The 23,458-nt window shown below is 40.9% G+C and overlaps 2 protein-coding genes and 1 long non-coding RNA gene across 5 annotated transcripts; 1 reads left to right on the top strand and 2 right to left on the bottom strand.

The window, feature by feature from the left end:
* The first annotated feature begins 514 nt into the window (after positions 1-514).
* On the top strand, positions 515-11,980 carry AK3 (adenylate kinase 3). Of its 2 annotated transcripts, none has more exons than XM_074813254.1 (5): positions 515-708; positions 5,038-5,157; positions 8,078-8,250; positions 10,533-10,651; positions 10,728-10,809. In XM_074813254.1, the coding sequence occupies exons 1-5, from the start codon at positions 561-563 to the stop codon at positions 10,759-10,761; spliced, it is 594 nt and encodes a 197-aa protein (XP_074669355.1). In that variant the 5' UTR covers positions 515-560; the 3' UTR covers positions 10,762-10,809. The 2 variants fall into 2 exon arrangements, with proteins under 2 accessions (XP_074669355.1, XP_074669354.1); XM_074813253.1 differs by lacking the exon at positions 10,728-10,809 and adding an exon at positions 11,627-11,980 and having other exon boundaries at positions 522-708.
* On the bottom strand, positions 724-3,338 carry LOC141918594 (uncharacterized). The gene is made up of 3 exons (XR_012621726.1): positions 2,967-3,338; positions 1,604-1,731; positions 724-1,274 (listed from the first exon to the last, which is right to left on the bottom strand). It is a non-coding gene; the product is annotated as an uncharacterized LOC141918594 (long non-coding RNA).
* Positions 11,981-14,518: 2,538 nt separating the features above from the next.
* On the bottom strand, positions 14,519-23,396 carry CDC37L1 (cell division cycle 37 like 1, HSP90 cochaperone). Of its 2 annotated transcripts, none has more exons than XM_074813251.1 (7): positions 23,228-23,396; positions 21,510-21,791; positions 19,586-19,676; positions 17,448-17,563; positions 17,053-17,175; positions 16,071-16,226; positions 14,519-15,270 (listed from the first exon to the last, which is right to left on the bottom strand). In XM_074813251.1, exons 1-7 carry the CDS (start codon positions 23,327-23,329, stop codon positions 15,169-15,171), a joined length of 972 nt encoding a protein of 323 aa, XP_074669352.1. In that variant the 5' UTR covers positions 23,330-23,396; the 3' UTR covers positions 14,519-15,168. The 2 variants fall into 2 exon arrangements, with proteins under 2 accessions (XP_074669352.1, XP_074669353.1); XM_074813252.1 differs by lacking the exon at positions 23,228-23,396 and adding an exon at positions 22,487-23,177.
* Between the last annotated feature and the right edge of the window lie 62 nt (positions 23,397-23,458).

Here is a 23,458-nt window from a genome sequence, read left to right as displayed (position 1 = left end):
AGTGTATGCACATTAGGTGGAGTGATTCCCCATGCATCCAGTGCTGTAATAAAGAATGCCTGCCTTCTGAAACTTCACACTAAGTCTTAGAGGGTTCTTCTTAGACCGGATTTACGGTAACAGCCATGACCCAGGTAACAGCAATGTCCCAGGTCAGTCTGGGAAGTCCTCACAATAGTTCAGGACTGAGAGTGGGAATAGGCTGGGGCAGGGGCTGAGGACCCCGGGGACAGTCGAAATGGGGGCCCTGGGCAGAGGGGTGTGGGAGGTTGGTCAGGGCCAGTTAGGGCAGTGATGCCCTAACGCTCTCTGATGCTTCACTTTCTAAAATGAGATTTGCTTTAGTTATCCCCCACCCCCCTGTGCTTTTACGTAAAGGTTCTTTCCTTCCTGCCCCTGACTGACAGCCAGAAAAGCTGCCACTGTTTTTCCCTGGGAGGACCGGCCTCGGCTCCCTCCCGCCCCTCCCGCCGCCGGTCCCGAGGCGGCGCTCCCCGGGAAGGCGGCGCTTCGCTCCGCCCGGCGCTCCGCGGCGCGCAGCCCCTGCCCGCGGGAGCAGCATGGTGGTGCCGCCGCTGCTGCGCGCCGTCATCATGGGGCCCCCGGGCTCCGGGAAAGGCACCGTCTCCGCTCGGATTATCAAACACTTCGGGATGAAGCACCTCTCCAGCGGCGACCTGCTGAGGGACAACATGCAGAAGAAGACAGGTGGGAACGGGGACGGGCCGCTGCGGGGCGGGGGGGACACGGACACGCGCACACACACACGCAAACACACACACGACGACGATCACCCCCCCCGCTCCGTGAGAACCGGCCCCACGCAGCCCGGCAGGAAGCTCCCGCGTGACACGGCCCCACGCCGCCGCGGGGCGGGGGGGAACGGCCCTTCCCCGGCCCGCCCCGCCCCGCTCCTTTCCCTTCCCTTCTCCCACCCATCGCTCCCTGTCCGGAAGCATCTGGGGGCTTCTTGAAGGGGGTTTTCGGCTCTGCAGTCCCACCTCTGTGTGCGCCCCCCACCCCCCGCGAGGTTGGGCGTCCTCACGCAGCTCTTCCTGGAGGCCAGAGGCCACCGAAGTGGGCCTGAGAGCTTCAGCCGGGGATCCTCTAAAAGCTTTCACTTGGCATCCTCTTTGTAAGCGTGAACGGGGCATATCTGGGGTTTAGCCCGTTTTCCTTGTTTTGTAACACCTAATTGTTTCCTCGTCTTCGTGCTTTTCGTAGGCACCCAGCATTTTTTGTAGGCATTTCTGATAGTCTTCCAGCTGAAACACCTTGAAAGGGAAAAATATTCATGTTTTTAACAGACGGGGCAAGAGGAGGCAATCTGGGTAATCAGACTTTTTCAGATCTCTAGGTGACTAGAAGCAGAGGCACCTAGGATTACCAGCTATTCCAAAATTAGAAGGCCTTGTCCTGAACTGGCAGGCATAAGAGTAGTGGTTCTTTCCAAAAACAACGGGCAAAATTTTCAAACTGATTACCTTGTGCTTTTTAAATTATTATTGTCTTACAACAAGTTCATATCATGCTTAGGTTTCAGCATGGTCTGTGTTTGGGTACAGAGTTGTTTGTATTAGGTAATGATGTGAATTATACTTACTATATAGTCGTAGCTTGACCTCTGGCTCTCTGTTGAGATGCCACAACCTCTCTCTCGTGTGTTTTGCAATGATGAAAGGTCCCCTCCTGACTTCCGCATCTGCTTTTCTTCATGGTGGGGCCGAAAACCTTGTAAGGACCATTTCAGGTTGCATGTGAGGAAATGAGAGTATTGTTATTTCCAGCACTTTGAAATTGGAGAGGGCTACATTCACTTGCATCACTGCACTATTATGGTTAGGTAACTGGCTGTCTTGGTTTTGGATGCTTATAAGCATGTTTGAAGGTGAAAAATTATCTGTATTATGAAATCAATTGTGATCTGATTTCCACATTTCGTTTCACACAAATTCTGTTTGCTCTGTAAGAATGACTAGCTTTGTTGACTGACTTTACTACAGTTGATATCTACAAGTTAAACATTAGCTAGGAGCACCACCTGTGCAGGCATATCTGATCACATTCATGCTTTTTCTGTCTATTTGGTTGTGCAAGCATGAGTTTTTATTTACAGAAGGTCACAAACCCAGAATTGTTGCTGTTAAGGACTTTTGGTGTAAGTAAGGCCTAGCGGGGAAGGAAGGCGTCCCAGAAGATGAAGGAAATATGTTATTTACTAAATAGGTTTTGTGCTCTTTCAGTACGTCTTGGAAGCAAGATCAAAGAGCACCAGAATCAAGTTGAAGGGTGTGTGAGAAGAGGAAATTGCAAGTGGAAATATCCTATTGCTTGGTTTGAGGGGGGAGCCATGAAGTAGTGGAAAGAAAAGTGATTTGGCAGAGTGTTCTATGTGGGTTGGACGGATGAAAGAATGTGAAGGAGAACCAAGATGTGAAGTGAAAGTGTAGCAGACACATTAAAACCCTAAACATGAGGAGAGAAGGCAGTGGAGGGTGTAAGAGATGATGAAGTTTGCTCTGAATTAACTATCACAGAACTTAGAGGAATCTGCTACAGAGTTTTTCATTCACTAATTAACCCAGACGAAGCTCTGTTTTAATTTTAGTGAAAGTGACTCACTCATTGCAGAAATGGTGTCCAAAGGATTGAGATGAATACTGAAGTAGCAGGAATAACTGCACTGAAGGAGGGAGAGGAACGGAGAGGCAACTCAGAGAGCTTTGATAAGTTTATTCAAGGCAAAGAGTTTATGAGTTTTGATTATAATAGAAGAGTCCTGCAATTCCCAGTTCTTTGGGAATGGTGTTAGGCTAAGTTGGGCAGTTAAAACACTTGGAAAATTTAAATATCGTTAGCAATAGTTATACGGTGGCATTTTTGTCATTTGGTGTCTTGTGAAAATAGACTTTGTCTGTTGAAAATTCCTGTTGAACGTATGAGTGTCCTTAGCAATTTGTACTTACTACCATGTTCCGCTGCTTTGGCGAGTGTAGAGTCTCTGGCCGCCTCTCTAGTGCTAAGCAACCTGCGTGAATTTGGCTAGAGGTTGTTTGCTGTAATGTAGTTAGGACATGCCATTCTTCTGCAAAACCGTGAAACATGGGTACCTGTATCACCTAGACAGGAAAGAGACCTGTGTTGCCTTTAATTCCAAAGATTGCCATGCCTGTAGTGGTTTCAGACCCAAGCTGGAAAAAAGAAAACAAAAGAAAAACCACAAAACCTCACAAAATCCCACCCCCAACAACAGAACAAAAACCCAACCCAGCTATGGTCTAGTATACGAACTTACTGTCCTAACATATAACTACTTGGGTACAGTTGTGCCTATTTCTTCTAAACAACCTGAGGTTTGTAGAGAGAGGCAGCATGTTTCGAGCTCTGCTGGTCTAATAATAGAACCTTGCTGCTTGCCATACTCTAAACCTCTCTGGGCCCAAAAGCTCATCTGTCTTTCCAAAGTGTGTTAGTACAGTTCTGTTATCAACCTTGCCATGTGCATATTATTAGATCACTGTGGCTAGAGCAATGGTGCAGTGTAAATTAGTAACAGATCAAGCATCAAGTACACATTGAACTATCTAGATGTAACTTACTCCTCCTCCCAGCCTACTTTTGCCAGGTACATAGTTGAAAGTGCACTAGAATAAATAAGAGGCATGACTTGCTGACCTTGAAGAAAGGAGGTAGGGAAAAGAATAGACACTTTGTACCCAGGCATACTGTCACCTTCCTTCTAGTTTGTGATGTGCTGGAGCACTCAAGCACGAGTCTGACTCTTTTCCACATTGTGAGGATTATAGGAAATCTGACCAAAGTCCATAGTGCCTATTTCTAAAGGATCTTCAAACTTTTCAAAGCCTGACTATAGATGTGAACCCCCAGTAACAGGAAATTGTCCCTTTATTACTTTTTTTTTTCCCCAGTGCCAAAGCTACTGTTTGCATTACTTGAGGGCATCTATTGCTTTTCAGTTGTCTTGTTTAAAAAATGGCCTCTGTACTATTGCATGTTCCAATACTGCATCAAGTGATGGGACTAGCATTCTTCATTGCTTTCTGCTGAAAGTGGTTATCTCTTGTGTTGGTATGTCAGTCCATCCCGTTTTCTCTTCTGCTTAGTTTACTGTAACTAGATCTGAATTGGCTGCAAGTAAAGGCTTCTACAGATCCGTGATAAAACCAATCTAGCAGCTATTCTGGGTGACTTACATAATTGGGTAATTGTTTTATAAACGAAGGCCACTGAGACTTTGTGCCTAGGACACAACCCAGACAAATTAATTTCTTTCTGGGTATACGCATAATTTGGGTCAACTACAACATGCTACTGCCTGTCATGTAGGAGGGTGGTGTGATATCCGGAACTGTGATGTGTGGATGGCATTCTGGCAAGCCGGAGGGCTAAATTAAAGGTTAGTCAGTCCCATGGGAAAATACTAGTGTATGCACACTCCCATAAATAGTTTACAACATCTATAAACATCCTCTTGTAACTCTAGTAATCATAAAAATACGTATCTGGCAAGCGTGTCCCCCTGCATACTGCTCTCTTAAATACCAAAGGCGTTTCTCTTCCTGGTGGAGTAGTAAGTTAATAACTAGCCACTAAACTGAGAAAATAACTTACTTGACAGGAAATATGAGGGCTAATGTCTTAATGAGCTTGTATCCTTTACATTTCTTGTTTTGAAGACTCTTCTACCTGATGGCCTCTCCTGATCTTTGTTTTTGAAACCTAGTATTTTGAATATACTTACTAGTGAAAGTATTTGGAGGGTGTGGGGATAAAGGTGTGCTGAATGCCCTGTTGCTATCCATGGAACTACAGACCAATCAAATCAATCTAATACATTTTTGCCTGATCAGATTGTAACTGATCATCTGGTTTTTAAATTCAGCAAGCATACTGTCTTGTTTACAACTTTACTTTCTCTGCCATCCTGGTTAGAACAAATTTTATGCAGGCTTGTGGCCATCTTTTTGCTTGCTGAAGCTCATAGATAATGTAATGCAACTTCTCTTACTTTTGCAGAAGTTGGAATCCTTGCCAAGTCCTACATTGATCAAGGGTGGCTTATTCCAGATGACATCATGACACGACTAATGCTGAATGAGCTAAAAGGTCTAGATCGGTATAACTGGCTGTTGGATGGTAAGTTAGCATATTGAATATCACTATATATGGAGAGAAGATCTGCACTGGAAGTCTTGGAGTGCTTTGGTCACTTGCAGTTAGCTACACTCCAGTAGCCATCCTTGAGTTGTAGTAACTGGAGTTTTGTTGTCAACCTTCAGCAGCTAGTCTGTCCCAGTTTCTTTGGCTGTAAAATGCTTTGGGTGCATCGTGCCTTCAGACCATTACAGGGATGTTTAATTCATCTTGAAAAGGGTAGTTCAACACCCCAGTAAAATTTTCAAAACTGGCAACTCTTGTAATTTCCCCTTTAAAATATGCACTGAGAGTTTCTTTTCATAAAGCCTTTTCTTGGGAAATAGAACACTTCTGAAGAATGGAGCTGAGGAATTACTTAGAAAGGTAGGTATGTGATGCAGCGACAAGGTAAGTATGGAAAGCAAGTACTGCAGCAGTGCAGTGTGTAATAAATCACTAGCAAACCCACTGCTTAAGTGTTTTAAAAGGTCTCTTTCATTTGCTCTTTGGTTCTGTTCCCTAGAGTGAATTGTTCTGCAGTGTAAGCTCATTGCTTTCACCATTCATGGTAGAGAGAAAATGCATTTGCTGCTGTCTTCATGAACTGAATGGCTCTTGTTACCCCAGCCCATGGGAATACAGTTGGGTGCACAGCACAAAGATAGCGTCTAGGCTGGATGTGTATGTTTTCAGATTCTAGTCACAACCTGTCTCAGTAGATAAAACTAAAATGTTGTTGGTGTAGCTTTTTATTTAGAGGAAGTGAAAAATCCACAGTGTTCTCTGTCCCACATTATAATTGCTTCTAGTACAGTGATCTGTTCTGGTGGCTTTAGTTAGTTGTGTTCCTCCTTAGTAAAGACAGAGACTTAATTCACACAGTGAACAGTACCATGAAACCTAATCAATAAAGGAAAGAGCTGCAGATCTTTCTTTTTTTCTTTAGTTCCAGATCCTGTATACACACAGTTCCAGCCATGTGGATCTGGATGTGTAGCAGTATAGCTGGGCACAAGGGCAACTATTAGCAGGAGGATGGTGGAAGGAGGACCGTAAGAGAATAAATCAATTTCTGCTGCACGTTAACATGCTGCTGCCTTTAAACTTTTGGAGCAGAAATTTTGTCTGCATCAGCATTTGTAAGGAGACTCAACTAGGGATAGCTCTGGCATAATTGGCTCTGTAGGAACAACACTGTTCTGTTTAAATATATTAACCAGAAAGTCTTTAGTTTGGTAACTGGAACTCAGAACAAACAGCTGAGTTCAGCTGGGCCAAATGAAATAGAATTGCTGAGCTGCTTGTATGCTCACATAGCCAAATACCCATTTTCACTGTCTTAAGACAGATTGGTGGCTTCTAGAGTCATAGCAGATGTAGCAGTCTGAGTTGTGTGTGTGTGTATGATCTGCTTGGATTTATGTGCTGTATAATTAGGACACTTTGTGTTCCTGGATTCTTCATAATTCATCACATCTTGTAGATTTTTTTTTTTTCTGTATTGAGAAAACACTGTATGCAGCAAACACTGGTTCAGTTTCAATTAAATGCTTTTGTAAAGGCGCTTTAATTTGAGGAAGTTTCTCATTACTAAGTCCCAAAGCAAACTCATTTTCCAGCTGCATAACTAAGATGTGTGGTGGCTGACTAGCTCGTCAATAGTAAGGAGTAACAGCAGTGCTGGAGTTGGCTCACAGCAGTGCTGGAGTCCAGAGTTGCCCTCTGCTCGTAACATTTAGAAACACTTCCATGAGATAATATCAACGAGAAATAGGATGAAGGCAGTTGATGACTGTGACGCAAACGAGGTTCATCAGACTTAATGCACAAGCAAGAGCTTGGTCTGAGTTAACTCTTGTGATCTGTTAGACAAGACACAGTAGACTTAAGACCATAAATTTTTTTTTTTTTCTGTTTTAAGGCTAGTTCTTGGCTGGTTCCTTACTCAGGCAATGGACTCATCAACCAATGTTATGCAAAGAAGAGTTTCTCAAGTTTTTATCTATCAGTACTTGCCTTAATGGAGAAGTTTACTTGTATAGTATGATGAAAATTAGAAGCTACTGAAGAACATGAGACTGTGCAAGAGCTTTGGGGGTAGAGGTATTATTCCAGTGAATCTATGGTGCATGTTCTGCATTAGCTTTGACTGCTAAAATTTCTTGTGGTCAACTTTTAAATTCTTTGTGGAGACCTTGGTTTTCTTGTTCTCTGTTCTCCCCACCCCCTCCTTCTTAAGTTCCACTAGATTTCTCTAGTTGTAACATGTGCCTTTGAAGGCACGCTACCAGAGCCATAGAGTTCATGGGGCAAAATGCAGTGTCTTTTAAGTGAAGAAACAGATTCCTGTTCATCCTGAGTGTTCTCCCAGTGTTCTCACTATCCTTGAGGATAGTTCGATACACTAGACTTTCCGGAACTCTTTCTAAAGCTACTCTTTTACGTAAAATTAATCCTAAACTGCCTCTGGTAGATATATTTGTCTTAGGTTTGTAATGATCATCTGCTTAAGCCAGACTTACACAACTGTAGAAGTAAAGAGTTGTCACAAATGTTTCTAGGTTGTTACAAACAAGTGAACTGCCTATAGCTTTTATTGTTCAAAATGTGTATACAATGCTTTTTTTCAACGTAGTGGTATGTATTACATATGAATATGGGGTCTTTTTGCATTTATTTGTTACGCTTTTGGGAAGATGATTAACTGAAGTAAGAAAATGGAAGCTGGGAAGCATTTAACAAGTTAAAAGTGCCATGACACAGTGAAAAATACTTGGAAAATCTGATGTGTCTTCAACCTCTACAGTATGACGATGCTTTTTTTTTCCTGTCTGACAATTATTTTCTCTAATGACTGAATCCAGGTAATTTTTACTATAACTCTGCCTTTGGATTTTTATGGAATTGTTTCTTTAAAAAGGTTTCCCCAGAACAGTTGCTCAGGCAGAAGCCCTGGATAAAGAATGTCAGATAGACACTGTGATTGACCTAGATGTGCCATTTGAGACCATAAAATGTCGGCTTACAGCACGTTGGATCCACCCTGCTAGTGGCAGAGTCTACAATCTTGAATTCAGTCCTCCCAGAGTGCAGGTAAGCAATACACGTCGGTGTTGGCACTAAATAAATAATTGCACTGCGTTTGGCAACGGCAGTAAAATATTGTTTGCGTATGTTGTTGCAAAACACAGTAGCTCAGAAGAAAAAGGCTCATTTCATCTATTAGGAGCACAGAAGCTTTTTGGCAAAACTGCCTCTGAGGCTATGTTAGTGACCTGGTAGAAGCTCAAGCTGATGGACAATGTGTTTGTCCGCTGGAGAATGAAACACCATGGTATTTTGTAAGCTCTTGGTAAAGCTGTTGAGTGATCTGGAATACTCTGTCTCACACACCGGCATAGGAGTTGGGCATGTTCTTAGCCTGTTCTGCAAGTTTGCAGCCTGTACAGTCCAAAATGTAGTTTCTTTTCCTTCCTCCAGAGGACTCAGTCTTTATATCTAGCAAGCACACCAAACCATCAGTCAGATGAATCCACTTAATGCTTTCCCTGTGATTGTATTTAACCAGGATTTCAAGGGAACAGTTGCTGTATCACAAAATTAGATGTAGAAACTTGCCAGTCAGGGAAGCTTTTCAACACATCAAAGAGGTAATGGCTTGAGGTATCTTAAAGCGGAGTAGTAAACTTGAAGATAATGATTGTACATTGTTACCTTGAGATTTTTGAGGAACTCTGATTAGCTGTAGTGCAACTCAGCCCAAGCTGTATTTTATCCTTAACTCTAAATAACTTGCCTGTTGTGGCATCGCATTTCACCTGGAAGCTCTACTAAGTTACATCAGAAGCATACCAGGCCTTGTAGTTTTTGGATTTCAGTGTTGCAGTAAAAGAGGCCAGCTGAAATAGCAGGTAAGCACTGGAAGTGAGCGACTAGAAACAATGCCTTTCTATTGTTTAAAACATTGTGTTTTAAGTCATGGTTATTTTTAATTGCAGAAGAGCATAGGCAAGCTGCAACAGAGAATTATCAGACCTGCCAAAGAGTGGGCCTCAGCTGCAACAGCTCTGCTATTAGGAATACTCCACTGTACCTTCCACTAATTAGCAGGCATATCACAACATAGTAGATTGCAATATTGAAGTGAAATTATGGAATGGAGATGAACAGCTGAAATACAGTTGTCTCTGTTATGTAATAGACCTGCAAAATGTTTACTTACTCAACAGAACCAAAAGATCATGGCTTTAGAGTGAATGCAAGGCTGAAGGCTCAGTATATGAGAGGTACAATGAAGGCACTAGTATGGCTGCCTGCACAGATGCTAGAAAGAAACATTTGAGTGTTTTAAATGATTATATTATGTAAACAAGGTAAGTTTGACCATATAAATCCATCTCTAATATGATACAGATGGGAACAGAATTTTTTAACACCTTCATGAACAGAGAAGCTTACTGAACACTGATGGTTATTGATTCTCTGAAACTGACTGCCAGAATGCAAGCAGGAAAGGAAAACACTCCTGTTTCCACTCCAAATGTCAGATTAAACTTGTCTTTAGGGAAAATCAAAATTCTTGATAATTTATTTAATATGTATGAAGGAGTACAGAATCCCTGATATCTGTGGTGGTTCATATTCTATCAGATGCACAGTGGTTCAGTGCCCCTGAGGAGGAGCCAACTTTTATGCCACTAGCTAGTGCTTCACAAGATATGCCAGTGGTAATGTCTTCAGTCCTTGCTGGTTTCAAGGTTTATAAGCTCCATAATGACTTAAAGCACTTCAGTAAATTGGAGGTGAAATGTGCAGTAAAGTTGGAGCTGTCATAGTTCATACTTTAGGTCCCTACCTCTGTTCACTGAATCCTAGAAAAACTTCAGCTGCCTTTTATGCCATTTTTTGTACAGCTGTTGCTAAATGATAACTCTTCTGTTTTGTGACTTGAAATCAAAGGGCCATTAACTCCCTTCCCCATTTCATTACTATCAAACAAAGGCCCAGTTCGTCTCTTGCTTGTTTTCTGTTATGCAGGAACATATTACCAACAATATTGTTTTCCCTCATATGTGAAAGTTTTGTCTACATATTTCCCATATCCAGTGAATGTTCCAGAGGACAAGTACGTCATTACTATGACCTGATGTTCATTGCCAATACCAAGAAAATGTTTTGAACTGATGGACTGTTTTACCGGAAAGTTGACATTTTATATTCCAGATAAGATACGCGCAGTAGCTTTTCTCTTTATAAGCAGAAATCTACACCTTGGCTAACTGGAAACTGATCATAATTTAAGTAGAAAATTACATGAAACATACTTAAACAGAAATAAGAAATATACACAATTGTTTGCTTTTAACCATGATTAGGGCATCGATGATATTACTGGAGAGCCACTTGTTCAGCGTGATGATGATAAGCCAGAGACAGTTACCAAGAGGCTGCAGGCTTACGATGCACAAACAAAACCTGTTCTAGAATATTATCGGTAAGTAGTAAAATCTATTCTTCCACATTCTAAAAGCTTCTTCCGCATTAGCATAGTGAGGAACAGATCTCTTCAGTTACAGAGATACTGCAACAGTGAACGTGGTATGAGTAGCAGTGTATTTTTCATCAACTCAGTAAGAAATCAACCCAGTAAAGTGAGTATGTTTTCCACTGTTGCATGAAGCCTCTTCAGGAGCCTGCTGAGCAAAAGGGCCTTTCACTGCAGCTATATTTAGCTTTACGAAGTGTGCTATGCATTATTCAATATATTATAGTACTGTTCTGAGCAACATAGCTCTGGTTAGTAAGATAACAGAGACAGTTTATTTTTTTTGAGGATTTAACAGTACCTTCTCTTCTGGATGTATAATTGAAGCCCTCCTACCAAGGGCAAGGGGTCAAGAAGTGATAGACAAATAGAAAAACTGTTAATGAGGAGTGGCTGTTCTAAGGCAGCTTTCTGAAGTGAAAATGCCTCAGATCACCACAGTAAGACAGGCCTAAGCTATTATTATTACTGATAATAACATACTTTACAGATAAAACTAGCTACTAGAACTAATTCAGAATAACTTGACTGGTCCTGCTTCACTTGCTTATTCTGATGCACCTTCTTTCATCTTTGAGGTCTAACTTTACAACACCTGGGTTCGTCACAGTTGTTGGATGACTGCTGTATACATGGGCTATATGACTGCATTGCTCATTCTTATTTTTACCCTTCATAGTTTGTTATTAAGAAGTACTTTGTAGACTGCTGTCAGTTTTATGAACTGATGTGGCCAATAGCTTACTGTTTGAGGAAGGGTAATGCATGTCCAGCCTGCATTCCCAGTGTTATGGCTGTTCTTGATGTTAAATCACATGCTTATTATAAGCACACTCCTGCCAGGGCAATCTTAAAGTGACGTGGAGATCTTGGAACAATTAAGCAACTTTACTTCTGTGATGTTTTCTTCTTTTTCTTCCTTAGGGAAAAAGGGCTATTGAAATCCTTCTCTGGAACAGAAACCAATAAGATCTGGCCACATATCTATGCTTTCCTCCACACCAAGTTGCCAGATGTGAGTCAGAAAGATGCTGCCATTCCCAGGTGAAAATAGGTCTAACTTCTGCTCATCTGTCATAGTTCACACCTGATTACATGAGATCCAGCAATCAAGGATTTCTCTCAGTAGTCTACCAGACTGATCAGTAATTAAAGTCTAATGTCCTTATCATAATGTAAGTTAAAACTTTGATGCCTGTCATTCTCATTTCAATGCTGTAATTTTTTTAATATTAAATATACCTAATTTTTATAATATAGTAACTGACTCTAACAAAAGCAGATACTCTTGTGTCTCTTATTTAGAAAATATTTATGTTTGCATAATGTTTGGTAAAGGAAACACATTTCAGAATACAGCTTAATTGCAAAGCACATCGATTATTTACTCATGAAATGTAGTGCGAAGCAACGATAAGGACACAAAAACATGTTTCTTCAATGTGTGATTAGTTGGGGCCAGCCAGAAGCTGTGGGGAACCATGACCACCATGCTGCAAAAAGCCATTTCAGACCAGAATGGACACACGTATAGGTTGATGTCATAGAAGATAGTCACCTTCTTTTGCTTGCACAGGTGTTAGCTGATTTTGCTGGGTTAAATTACCCTTAAGGCTTGCTTGGATGACTGGCCTTATTACTATGTTTATATTTCTGCCCTGAGAGAAGCTATCTTGCAGGGATGAGAAACTGAGTTAAAATGATGTGTAACACATTTGGTAAAGCCTCTCTATTTGTGCAGCTGTGTAATACTTCATGAGTAAAAAGACAGCAGATACTGAACAGATTAAGTGTAATCTGGTAAACCTGTAGCTAGATGATCTTGACTAGTGAATGTGTCTTTTCTGCTATCTTTGAAAAAACTACTGCTTATTGATGCCAGTACCAGGATGTCCAGTGGTCAAATTATTAACTTTGTCATATTACTATAGCAAGTTTTATTGTAGCAATTGGACTAGTTTTCATGAGTTCATACTATTAATTCACATTTCTGACCAGCTGTTGTATTTATTCACTAGATAATTGGAATTATAAACCTCCACAGGCCACACACTTTAACAGTCCAGGTAATGCAGACATTGCTATTTTTCAGTGAACTCTCCTAGCCCTTTTTTTATGCTCGCCAGACTGAGAGTTTCAGGAAGACTCAGCAAAACATGAGGAACAACCAACTCTGTCTAAGCAACATCTGAAGTAGCTGTGTCCTATTAATGTGGGTCCCAATCTCCTTTTCCAGTGACTGTAAGCAACTACAGAGCTGTGGTGGTGATGTACCTTGGACTACATTTGCACATCTGGCTTTAGCCTTACCAATATTGAGATGCATTTGAGTCTAAAGAAGACTGTCATTGTAGAATTTGTAAAGCTTTCCCATTACTGTAAGTGAACAATATGGGCAGCAGCTATCACTGCAAGCAACTTTCCTTACATTTTAAAGAAAACTTGCCAAAAGGGTGACCATTTGTACTTTCATCTTCAGAAGTGTCTATATTGAGGCTGTAGACTGAGTGAGTTTAGAGATGCACTTCCTTAAAGTCATGGTTAGAAAACAGTAGCTACCACATTACAATGAGAAACTCTGCTGTGCTGCTTACTTCTATTTATGCATTTTGATTTGAATAAAGCTATGCTTTTTTTTTGCCAGCCTACACAAGTTTCAGTTAGCTGGAAGGAGAACAGTGAGGGAATCTCCTTATGATTTGACACTTATTCCCACACCATCCAATTTTAGTCCCTTAGAAACTTTAAAAATAATGTTCAGTACATCACAGGTTGCTAGATCAGTGTGGCTCTACTGTTAATGGTAGCAACTGGAAGTCACTGTGCTACACTGCCCTTACTACACTTGTATATAATGTTCAGTTAAAAAACAACCTGAAGTTACTAGTTTCCCTTAAGTAATTCCTAAGGAGGAGGCAGTGCTTGCTCACTGTCTCTGGAGTATCTGTCAAACTTAAAAATTACTACGGAAGCTGGTTATCTCTAATTTGCATCTGGGACAGAGCTGCTGCTTGCTCCTTTATTCTCAGTCTGTCTGCAAAAGAACTGCTAGAGAACACAAGGCATGCAAAAAGCTACTTCTGGCAGTGGATCTGGGATCTCCTACTTTTGCTACTGCATTTGTACTAATAATCAGTCTCATATACACTGCAGACTTAACTTTTCCCTATCTCTGCTATAGCCAAAGCTTAAAATTACTGGATCTCAGCACAGCTTTTGCCTGAATTAGCAACTGCAGGCAGGCAGTAGTCTGTTCATCAGACTACTGAAATCTAGAAACCTTCCAGACCTTACATACAATCAGAACAATAAAGGACCGAGAGCAAGTACTGATACCATTATTGGAGATATGAGCTGTCTTCACTGGAGTCTTCCAACTGCGGTATACATTTTTATAGATAGAACTGCTGTAATAGCAGCAAGTTAGACAAACACAGTAGAATTTTGCATTGCAGAGGTTCTGTGGAAGGCCTTGTCTAGAAATAGTATTTGGATTTCCAGCTCCTCAAAGAGGAAGCTTTTAATGATTTTTCACTTTGATTTTTTTGAGTTGACAATGTCAGAAATACACTTCAGTTTAGTAGCATATGAAATACCTTTCAAACCCCACATAGTTACCTATAGGAACTGCAACAAAACTTTTTGTTTAAACTGAAGTCTTAGCCTAACCTCTTGTACCTCAAGTTCCCTCCATCCCCTCCATCAAATGCTTCTCCCCATAATACGACTTGGTTTTAAAAAAAAAAAAATCTGGAGTCACCCTTGTGAACAAGAAGTCACACTCTCAGAAATCATACAACCCAGCACTCATATGTAGCCAAGTGTTGCTTACATTTTAGGACAAAACCAAGTTATGTTTAATGAAAGCACAATGTAACATTTAAATCCCCTTAGTAGAGGTAGAAAGCCAGTGTTTTAATCTAATCCATTCAGATCTGAAATACTGATACCAGATATTGATTTATTGCTATTAGTGATAACCAAATTTTAAGAGCTTATAATGTCAGCAAGGTAGCATGAATACAGTTGTGATCTCCAGTATTCATAGAGTAAAACATGTTCACATCTGCAGTAAGACAACAGCAGATTCTACCAAGAATCTACCACTTCTTGTAAACATTGTATTTGTGCAGATATTTTTTTTCATACTTTAATTTCTAAAGTTGTGAAAGGCAAGATTAGTAGCAGAAAACACATCCAGTTTCACATTCGGCAATATGAGAACCCTGCTCTTCAAGGACAACCAAAAACCTAGCAGCACATTTTCAAACAATATTACAAGTTTTTTCTGAATTACCCACCCTTCAAAATTCGTTCCCCACCTAAAACCAAACAACAACAACAAAAGTCTGACACCAAAAATAAAGTGCAGTACCCAGAAAAATAAGTGTCAAGAAAATAGCCGTGTTTGTTTCTTTCAAAAAAAAAGAAAAAAGGAAAAGAGTACTTGGCCTCAGTCTTAAGTTCTATACTGTGTCCATCATTTTGTATTCTTCTTCATCTCTTTGTATCACAGAGTTTAAATTGCAGACATCTCTGTTTATGAAATCTTGTAGATCACCTGTGCTCTGCAACAGATGAAAAATTGACAGCTTAATTCTCCAAAACTGTGTATATGAAGGGGGAGAAACAGATTTTAGCTTAAGTCAGACTCTTTGTTGTCCATCTTAAGATGAGACAAATTGCAATAGTAAGGAAATAAGCTCTGAAAAACCCATCAACCAATATTATCTGACCATGTCAAGAATTCTTTAAATTTGCTGCCATAGTTTGTATTTGGTCTCAGTATTTCTAGCACTTGACTGCATATTTACTTAAAATTCAGTTGTTGGATCTTACTTGAGAGGTACTTTAATCAAATTATTTCAAATAAGTAGTTTCAATTGTGACTCTTTCCCCAATACCTAATTTTTGAAGTTGCTTCTTCATTCCAGAACGTGACCATCACTAGTACTGTAACAAAAGACCGAAGTAACCTCAGTTTCCTTTTATTACAACAGAAGACTTTCCTTAGGCTTGACTTACCTGAATGATCCCATGAATAGAAGTAGTCATCTTACACCGAAAGCTCATTTCACTGCTTGTGGTAAAGACTGTGAATACAATTCTAGCATCTGATCAATTTTGTGATGCATGAAAATGTAAGGGCACTGGACTAACATATGCTTTTGACCTTACGCTGACATTTTCTGAATTCCACCAAGTAAAAAGAAAGCCCACATATACCCTGCATATCGATAATACTGCACATTATATCCTGAGCACTAGCAGTTCTAGGAATAATGCTCTTTATATTTCAGAAAAGTACAGCTTCTCAAGGCAGGACCTAATGCTACTTTAAATTAATTTCTAGAAATAATAAACCTACCGGTGAAAAAGATATCAGCTCTCCTACAAGACCAGGACTGACACTGAGATCATGTAGTAACATAGTTTGAAAGCCATGTGATTGTGACCAGATTCTCACTCTCGTCTTGAATGATTCAAGTTCATTTTTAAAAGCCTCAAAATAGCCTTCTCCTGTCTGCAAAGAGAAAAATGAAATATTTGCACTTTAGCCACATTTACTTTTGAGTTGTAAGCATACACAGTGCTGAAAAAAAACACCCAGTAATGCATGTTACACCCTTTGTGGAATAACAGCTGTGAACAACTCCAGAATGTTAGCCAATTTAAAATGAAATTTCATGTAAATTTCTTTTTAAGACAATCTGTAGTATTTACATGTAGAAGTAAAGTAATTGATTTATCTAAGGACATGTAAAAATATATCTATTCCAACTCAGAAGAACAGGTAGTTGTGCTTTACTTTTGACCAGAGTGCTATAACAAGTTGACTTGCACTTTAATACTGAGATCCATCAGAGTCTTGAATAAGTGAACACAGTCTACAGCAAACCACAGTTTCAGTCTTCCTACATTTCTCCTGCAAAGCTCTGGATTGCTGTATTTCAGTAATGAGGACACTATTTTGGGCTCCACTCTGAACTGCAGATGAAATGCGAAGTTGTGACTACATAGGTACACTGTGAAAACGCAGGTGTAATTAGCCAAAATCAGTCCTTAAACTGGTGTTAGTTACTATGTGTCTGTAACACCCTGCTGTCCCCCTGCTGTGTCTAGCTTTCCCCTCTGGGATAAGCAAAATCCCTAAACTTTCATTTTCAGAATTGTAATTAAACCAAAATACTCTGTCTAGAAAAAAAATTACTAAAAAAATAGTTTCCCATAAGCTTAAGTCAGTCAATAAAATATTTAGGCTCTTATGGTTAGGAAAAAACCTTCTCTAAAACACTGGTCCCTTGTACAGCATTAAGAGTTTTCTCCCATCCTTACCCAAGTTGACTTACTTTGGCTTTTTGGAAGAAGAGACGAAAACAGCCTCTTGGATCCACATTGCAGCTTCTGGCAATTTCTATAATAAACTGCATTACAACTGCTTGGTGTGCTACTTGCTCCATCAGAGCTGTCTTCTGAAAAAGGTAAAGTTATGATTTAAAGATATTTCCTGTGATTATATTTCTAAAATTCAGCATAATTTCCTTTTGTTCTAATTCCTAAAGAGATGAGAAGCAAGGGGACTGATAATTAGCTATAACTAGACATATATGTGACAATGCACTACAGTTTTTCTTCAATAGAGGGTGGGAAGAACAGTTAAACAGCTAATCAAGTTGCTCAGCTTTTCTATGGTGCAAGTTGGAAACTGTATGCTTTCAAACAATTTTAAACATCACCTTCATACCTGTTCAGCTTCTAGATGAAAACACCACCACATGAGATACCTAGATGTTTCTTCACATACAAGATATGGGTAATCAGACAAAAATCTTTGACTATCATCCCATCTGCTCAGCATACCTAATAAGAGAAATATAGATAAGATATTCTAAACAGATACATGATTTAATGCAGTAAGGAAGTTACTTGCATTGATACCCCAGTATATATAACACCTTTGCAATTCACTAAACTCACAATGACAGCATGCAGCTAAATTGTGGGTTTTATTTATATATCTAACCAACACTGAAAGAGCATTACCAGAAATTATAATCAGACTTTGGAGTTACTAAAAGTAGATTTTAACAGTCACAATTTTCTATTTTTTAATGCTTCTCTAGCATCAGTTCTCATACATACTAACAAAGTTGTGCAGGTATCTATTAGTTACATCATCACGTAGTTTAAGAAGTTTATGTATAGAGATTTACATTCAGTGATTCTGACAAATGAATACATGTTTGCAAATAAGAATGCAAAGAAAATGTGCAATTATCAGAAATGAAAGTGCTTCTAACACATGATTTGCTAGGTTTTTAGGAAATCTGAGTTTAATTACAGGAACAGCTTGATCTCAAAAAACAAAGCCACATCAATACTGGAAAGTTAACTAGAAGATTGAATTGTGATAGCATGAAGCTACCTTCATGTAAAGAGCTGAGTTTAAAAATCAGAACTCAATACTCAGACCACTTCTTAAAATTGTCATGTATCACTGACAGTCAAATCCTTACTGGCAAGAGGTACCAGATGTACAGCTTTACATGTCTATCAGCATATAATTATAACTGGGCTAAAGATAATTCAGTGGTAATGACCTAAGCTAATATTAATTCTAGCAAGCAAATGCCTAAAGAGAAAGCAATGGCTAATATTTCTTTTGGCTGTTCTCAAGAGAGCCATTCTGCATAAATTCTTTATTGCTTGGAAGCCAGGGCAGGATCCAGAAACAGGACTCATGCAATATGACTAGTGATGTCCACACCGCCCCTTGGCAGCAGCTAGCACAGAACAAGAGACTTGAAAAAGCATCAATGTACTGTCCCTTTTTACAATGGACTTACATATTTTGAATTAAAATATCAACATAGCTCTGAATTGTGGAGGTAAGGAAAAAATTGATGACCTTCTGTAATAAGGTTGCTTCTGTAACAGCTTAATCTGAATTTAGACAACAAAGTATTTTTGCCCAAATCTTAGGAAGTCTGCAAGAAAGCCTCTTTTTCTTTCTGCTGAAATAGAGGAGACATCTTCTGATTCTGCTATCATTACACTTAGCAGTTAAGGTATTGAGAGAACCTGAACCTATCGCTGCTACTTGCATACTCTGACAACTTGGTACCTGCAAGCCTTGCTAAGGCTAACAGGGCTAGAAACCCATTAAAACAGTTTAAGATCCTTAGAAACCAAATACTTAGTAAAACCAAGTTTGTACTGAAAATTGAATTGTGCCAACTCAGTTCTGCTCTTGATTGTTCTGGAATTCCAAATATTAGCATGTATCATAATCTGAAACCAGCCTGTAACTGAGAATGGAAAGCACTTCAGAGAACCATCAAAATTTCAGATTACTTTACAAGATCAGCTTTGTGCTTAATTGGATTCAACAATTACGAGAGCTAAAGTGACACCTAGTGGATAATTAAATACAATTTTAAGAAACACAATTCCATGCACATATATTCTCTGTAGGTGTTTAATTACCATTACCATTGTAGCTTAACAGCCATCAGAAAAATATCTGTTAAAAGGAGAGCACTATGGACAATCCCATGCACTTTTATACACACAACTTATATTTCCATGAATGTTCCTGCCTTTTCCCACTGAACAGCAGAAAAAGTTGCTAGAACTTTAGTTTTCATGGCTTAAGTTCATTTGAGTATTATTTTAAGTTCTTATTGGTCACAGGAACTAACAAGCTTTTACAGTTTACACCTTATTTTGCTTTGAAATTATTAACTGTCCTGATAAAATGAAGCTGAACAGTCTGTTAGCCAGGTCTTTCATTTGTTAGCATTCATTCTGTACAATAAGGAGCAAACCTACACAAATTCTGTAGAAGATAGAACTGTGAAATGTTGGAAAAAGCATACTCACCAAAGTGTCTAATCTTCTGTTCATGTTTTTCCATAAGTGGTCCAGACACATCTTCATCTTCTATTTCTTTTCTTTTATGATTAATAAAACTCTGAGAAAGAAAAATTGTCCTATCACAGAAACTCCAGACATACCTTTTTGTCATGTATAGGAGTATTGTATTTTAATATGTTACTATTTAAAGGGTTATGTTCTGATTTTAAAGTCATGTCATATATTTGAGGTTTTCTTTAAAAAAATGCATTACCTACTAAGAACCTCATTACAGTCCACTGACTAAAGAACTCTGAGAAACTTCTGTCCTCAGTGTCCTGGTTTTGGCTGGGATAGAGTTACTTCTTCTTCTTAGTAGCTAGAATAGTGGTGTGTTTTGGATTCTGATGTTTGGAAACTGATGTTTTCAGTTGTTTTTAAATGATCAGGACTCTCCAACTCTCCATATCCTGCCTGCACACAGGTGTACAAGAAGCTGGGGGGGAGCATGGCCAGAGCAACAGACCCAAACTGGCCAGTGGAATATTCTGTATCATGTTATGTCATGCTCAGTATATAGAGGAGGGGCGGCCAGGAAGGAGGGGGTTCTCTCTTGCTTCCAGGACTGCGGTTTTGGGATCACCAGCCAGGAACAGGTTGGTTGTCAGTCAGTGGGTGGTGAGTAATCGCATCGTACATTACCCATTTGTACTTTCTATTATTTTTTAATTTTATTTCAATCATTAAACTTTTTATTTCAACCTACGAGTCTCCCTTTACCCTCCCACTGTTCTCCCCCATCCTGCAGGCAGGGGAGGCTGAGTGAGTGGCTGCATGGTGTCTGGCTGCCAGCTGGGTTTAAACCACAACACTCAGGTAGGAATTTTATGATCTGTCAGCAGTGAGAATCATGTACATTGCAGCCTGGAGGCAGCTAAATCAATGAAGTTAGGAGATGCACTTGTTCTAATTGTGAAATCAAAGCTGAGATTCTTCTATAAAAAAAGTTTGTGCTAAATAATCTGTGTTACAGTAGTCATTATTAGAGGCAAGCTAACAGTTTTACATTTTAAGAATTTGGCACAGTAGAGAAGCACACTCTTCATGTGAAAAAACTGTTGTTGAGCACATTTGGCAACACCTGCACTACACAGAATCACAGAGTGGTTTGGGTTGGAAGGGACCTTTAGAAATCATGTAGTTCCACCCCTCCCTGCCATGGGCAAGGACACCTTCCATGTGACCAGGTTGCTCAAAGCCCCGTCCAACCTGGCCTTGAAGACTGCCAGGGAGGGGGCAGCCACAACTTCTCTGGGTGACCTTTTCCAGTGCCTCACCACCCTCACAGGAAAGAATTTATTCCTTATATCCAATCTAAATCTACCTTCTTTCATTTTGAAACCAGAGGTCTCCCCAGCACCTTTTCTTCTCCAGGCTGAACAATCCCAACACTCTCAGCCTTTCCTCACAGGAGAGGTGTTCCATCCCTCCAACCATTTTCATGACCCTCTTCTGAACCTGCTCTAACAGGTCCATGTCTTTGTTGTACTGGGGACCACAGAGCTGAACACAGTACTCCAGGTGGGTTCTCACCAGAGCGGAGTAGAGGGTGAGAATCGCCTCCCTCGACCTGCTGGCCACGCCGCTTTTTATGCAGCCCAGGATACAATTGGCTTTCTGGGCTGCAACTGCACATTGCCAGCTTTTATCTAATACCCAGATGACCCACACAAGTTCTGATCGTCACTTTTAGTAGAGAAACGTAATCCAGATTTGTAGTATGATTGCAGATTGCTCCCTTTCATGAGGCAAAGTAAGGAAAAAAACCTCCATTTAACACATACTGTGGTTTTGTGCTCTACTGGACACAGGAGACACTCAAGGCTAGTATCAAGTAGAATGAAGAAAAGAGGCTAATGCTTGTTTTCATGCACGTTGATATGTATCATACCTTATTAAACACCTCCTTACTAACAGGATCTGTGTTCCATAGATTCTGTTTTTCCCTCAGATTTAGTGCTTCCTCTTTTCTTCTCCATTCTTCCTCTCTCCTTCTCAACTCTGCAGCTTCAGTCTTTGCTTGAGCAGATTCCTGATCGTGGGATTCTGAATTATGTAGTGCTAAGCTACCAAGTTTTTGCTGGGCTTCTGCTAGGTTCCATGTGTATTCTACAGAGTGCTTCACGAACTCTCTTTCTTCTTGGCAGGCTAATTCAATCCCTTGGGTGTATGTCTGTGAGGAAAATCAGACATACTATTTATGGAGGGAAAAGTGACAGTTTACAGTTTGTACAGGAGCAGACAGGCCTACATCCCAAAGATAATGCACCTGGAAGGCACCTTAGATACACAGCATTATAATCACTGGAGTGATGAAGCACAGTATCATACAGCTAGATGTTTTTTAGAAAGACTTTTCTAGTTTAAGCTGTCTTAACTTTGTGAAGCACATCTGCAAAATTATGGATCAGGTACTGTTATCAGTAATAGTTTCCAGACTATAAAAATACTTTTGACACAGCTGAAACACCTCTGGCTATCTCTGGGCTTCAATGCTAGCAACAGCGAAGTGGGAGAATACTTTGAATATATACTTCTGAGAAGAAAGTTATCGGTTTTGTGATGTCAGATCACAACAGTAAAGTAACTGCTGCTGCCTGCATTCCAATATGGACTAGTACTTAACAGATGGCCAACGTCTTCCCTTGAACTGACAGTGAAAGTGGAGTTTAAGTTCTGAAGTGGGTGAGGCCCCGTACAAGCATATTCTCCTTTTGGTCAAATCTATTGAGGAGGTCACCACTCACAACTGGGAGAGAAAATGACCTCTTAAGCAACAGTGCTTACATTACTTCCAGGTGTGTGCTAGCAATTCAAACTCAGTAACTTAAGAAATTATCCTCTAAAGCATAGGCCATGCCTTCTCACCAAGAGTGGAGAAAAAAAATCCATATGCGTTAGTTCCTCAGCCTTCCAGTGCCATATTATGAAATTTGTGGTGCTGATAACCTCTGGCAGAGAGACATGAAGGACAGCACAAGTTGTGAAACATTATTTGAAGGAAACTTTAATGTAGGTACATCAAAGTTCTTGTGCCAACTTTGTTTGGGAATTGCAACTTTTTTTTTTTTATATCAAAACAAAAATTTCACTGTTTGGAAAACTAACGTAATGGCAGCTTCTTGCAAGAACACACAGAGTTCCTGACAATGTACTTACAAAATGCCAACTTGCCCTAGCCAACAGGGAAACACGCCGCCTATATACCTGCTTTTTAAACATTAAGGGTGCTGGGACAGCTTCAACCCAGCTCCTTCCACATCACTTGCCAAACGTGGAACTGTTACTCACGGTGCTGGCAGACGCCAGACACATCCCCCGCCCCCCATCGCGGCGGCAGCGCATCTGCCCCTCCTGGCGTGCTCCAGGGCGGCGGAGCGGCCCCAGAGGGCAGCGGACACTTTCGCGCACCCCCACCCCGACACGCACCGGGATCCGCGGTGACCGACGTCCTTCCGCGACCCCCTCCGCGCGGCGGGGTCGGGCTGCGGCCACGGGGCAGCCGAGGCGCCCCTCGGCACCGACCCGCTCCGCGCCGGCCGGGGGAGCCGCGCCACGGGGGGCGGAAAGCGGCGCAAGGTGCCGGGGCGGCGCGGGGCGCTGATGTACCTGCAATTCCGGCGTGCGCTGACGCGAGACGGGCGCCTGTCCCCGCTCCTCGCCCGCCGACGGAGGGCCGCCGTCCCGCGAGCGCGGGAGCCACAGCGCCATCCCCGACACGGAACGCCGTCCCCAGCCGCCCGCGGCGTTTCACACACCTCACCGGAAGTGAGGCCGCGCACCACTTCCGGCAACCGAAACGGGCCGCCGCGCGCCCGCCCCCGGCGCCGTCGGGCGGGG

This window comes from Strix aluco, chromosome Z, assembly GCF_031877795.1.
Source record: "Strix aluco isolate bStrAlu1 chromosome Z, bStrAlu1.hap1, whole genome shotgun sequence".
NCBI classification, from domain to species: Eukaryota; Metazoa; Chordata; class Aves; order Strigiformes; family Strigidae; genus Strix; species Strix aluco.
The sequence above is the reverse complement of the archived record's forward strand: the minus strand, read 5'-3'. Positions and strand labels throughout refer to the sequence as shown.

Coding starts and splice junctions, on each gene's coding strand:
- AK3 (XM_074813253.1), top strand. CDS start 561: ATGGTGGTGCCGCCGCTGCTGCGCGCCGTCATCATGGGGCCCCCGGGC. Junction 709..5,037: donor CAACATGCAGAAGAAGACAG/GTGGGAACGGGG, acceptor TTACTTTTGCAG/AAGTTGGAATCCTTGCCAAG. Junction 10,652..11,626: donor CCTGTTCTAGAATATTATCG/GTAAGTAGTAAA, acceptor TTTCTTCCTTAG/GGAAAAAGGGCTATTGAAAT.
- CDC37L1 (XM_074813251.1), bottom strand. CDS start 23,329: ATGGCGCTGTGGCTCCCGCGCTCGCGGGACGGCGGCCCTCCGTCGGCG. Junction 17,564..19,585: donor ACAGAAGATTAGACACTTTG/GTGAGTATGCTT, acceptor TTCTCTTATTAG/GTATGCTGAGCAGATGGGAT. Junction 17,176..17,447: donor TTCATCTAGAAGCTGAACAG/GTATGAAGGTGA, acceptor TACCTTTTTCAG/AAGACAGCTCTGATGGAGCA.